Genomic DNA, 2,629 nt, shown 5'->3' on the forward strand with positions numbered 1-2,629 from the left:
GTTTATCGTTCATTTTAGTTACCCTAAATTTTACGTCGTTTATCGTTCATTTTAGTTACCCTAAATTTTACGTCGTTTATCGTTCATTTTTAGTTACCCTAAATTTTACGTCGTTTATCGTTCATTTTAGTTACCCTAAATTTTATGTCGTTTCCCGTTCATTTTAGTTACCCTAAATTTTATGTCGTTTATCGTTCATTTTAGTTACCCTAAATTTTATGTCGTTTATCGTTCATTTTAGTTACCCTAAACAAGAAATAGGTTGAGTTTTGACGTTGGAGTTTTTTTTTTTTCATCCATAGATCCTGACGGGGGAAGACTGGAACGAGGTCATGTACCGGGGGATCGAATCCCAAGGGGGAATCCATGGAGGCATGGTCTATAGCCTGTATTTTATTATCCTAGTTTTGTTCGGAAATTGTATCCTTTACTGTCTGCAGAACAGAATAGATGAAATTATTTTGTTCCCCACTAATGTGCGCATGCGTCGCCAGGCTGCATGTTATAGTGAATGTTTTACCCTTAAAATTTGTGATTTGTCGAATTCTTGATCTCCCTGCCCTTTGTGTGTCGTAGTAGTATCGGCGAATGTGGTGTATTTACACGTCATTTACACGTGCGTATACGTGTTTAGCTCCGTGGTTTTAATGGCTAATTTTAATAATATAAAAGTCAAAGAAATACCTAAACCTAATATTGGTTTCTAAGTTACGTTTCTCTGACTGAAGACAACAGACACTCTACTCAATGTATTTCTTGCCATTGCTGTCGACAATCTGGCTAATGCACAAGAACTCACAGCCGCAGAGGAAGAGGAAGCGGAAGAGGACAAGGAGGTCTGTTTCCTGGAAAACTATAAAGTTTTAAGATACTCATAGATGTATTTTCATTCATTGAAAAAAAAAATCGAAATTATTGAAATAGATTTGTTGAGTAATTGGTGTAAGTTGCTTGCTAAACTGAAATATCAATAGATGAATTAGACAGTGCTGTAATACTGCAATAAAGTCAATTTACAGTTCGTTTGTTTTTTTAATCATTGACTTAATTTCAGCGAATAAAAGAGGAACTAGAAAAAGAAATGGCGGACTTCCATACCAATAACTCCGGATTAGGCCCTCCTCAAGTGAATATCTACCCTCCTTCACCGCAAAACAACTCGGATACTAAATCACGAAAATTTAACTAGTATGTTAACTTTCTCATTCTTTTTTAGTGACAATTGTATGTTTAACAACTTACCACAATAAGAAACCACACACGGTCTCTTCGTTTTATTAGTTTCCTTTTTATTTTTGCAACAATTTTTTCCACTGGTTTGCTTAAGCCATCGTCAATGAAAGAACGGAAGTTGCCAGCTTAGCAGAGCAAACATCTTCTGGGCAGCAAAAGATTGTTTGCTATAACGCTAAAATCCGGGGTTCGATTTCCCGTGGTGGACACAGCAGAGAGCCAAATGTGGCTTCGCTCTAAAACAAAGAAGCTACTAACATGAATAAACCGTGTGTATGTTATATTCATCATTTATCAACCCACGCTGTGCATCTCAGTTCTTTTTTTTTTACATTTAATGGGTATCGTAAGTAGTAATTTTTGACATTGTGCTGTATTCTTTACTGTTTAAAACACCTGTCATTGTTTCTAATGATTCATGACTACTTTAATATTTAAGTAACGCGGTCATGTAAAATGTTATCTGTTTGGCTTCGTGGTGGAGTGAATAAACCCAATCCTCCAATCTTTATTTGTTTATCATGTTTGTAAGCAAATCAGGCCTCGTCGTTTCTTATTTATTCCTTTAATGACGTGTATAGCTTCCTTACTTGACGTACAATCTTCTATGTTGTCATTGTTCATATTGTGTGATCCTTGGCCAGTACTGTAATCCGTGTGTTGTGATATATTTGGTGTAATCCGTGTGTTGCGATATATTTGGTGTAATCCGTGTGTTGTGATATATTTGGTGTAATCCGTGTGTTGTGATATATTTGGTGTAATCCGTGTGTTGCGATATATTTGGCGTAATCCGTGCGTTGTGATATATTTGGCGTAATCCGTGAGTTGTGATATATTTGGTGTAATTCGTGTGTTGTGATATATTTGGTGTAATCCGTGTGTTGTGATATATTTGGTGTAATCCGTGTGTTGTGATATATTTGGTGTAATCCGTTTGTTGTGATATATTTGGTATAATTCGTATGTTGTGATATATTTGGCGTAATCCGTGTGTTGTGATATATTTGTTGTAATTCGTATGTTGTGATATGTTTGGTGTAATCTGTGTGTTGTGATATATTTGGTGTAATCCGTTTGTTGCGATTTATAGTGTTAGTGAACAAGGAAACTCATTGAACTGGAAGGAAGCTGAAGAGAAACAGGTGGAAATGGAGAAGAAGTCGTTGAGTGAACACGAAGAAATGAATGAGAACATCCGTATCTCCGAAGATGGTAATATCCTTTACAGTGAACCAAAAATTCACTTTTATTAAATCAAGGATATTCCTACTTCTTGACAGTATTAACATCCATCTGTCCGAAGATGGTAATATCCTTTATAGTGAACCAAAAATTCACTTTTATTAATCTAAGATATTCCTACTTTTTGACAGTATTTAACTCTTAGTAAATT

At 35.5% G+C, this 2,629-nt stretch overlaps 1 protein-coding gene across 1 annotated transcript in view; it reads left to right on the forward strand.

Annotated features, from left to right (window-relative positions):
* Nucleotides 1-2,629, forward strand: part of LOC106470640 (voltage-dependent calcium channel type A subunit alpha-1-like) — a 96,528-nt gene that overhangs the window by 78,166 nt on the left and 15,733 nt on the right. The window contains exons 18-21 of the mRNA XM_022399266.1: nt 303-420; nt 736-836; nt 1,055-1,188; nt 2,327-2,448. Coding sequence (XP_022254974.1) covers nt 303-420; nt 736-836; nt 1,055-1,188; nt 2,327-2,448 — 475 coding nt within the window. The remainder of the gene's footprint in view (nt 1-302; nt 421-735; nt 837-1,054; nt 1,189-2,326; nt 2,449-2,629) is intronic.

The sequence above is a fragment of the Limulus polyphemus genome, unplaced genomic scaffold (genome assembly GCF_000517525.1).
Source record: "Limulus polyphemus unplaced genomic scaffold, Limulus_polyphemus-2.1.2 Scaffold4132, whole genome shotgun sequence".
Lineage (NCBI taxonomy): Eukaryota > Metazoa > Arthropoda > Merostomata > Xiphosura > Limulidae > Limulus > Limulus polyphemus.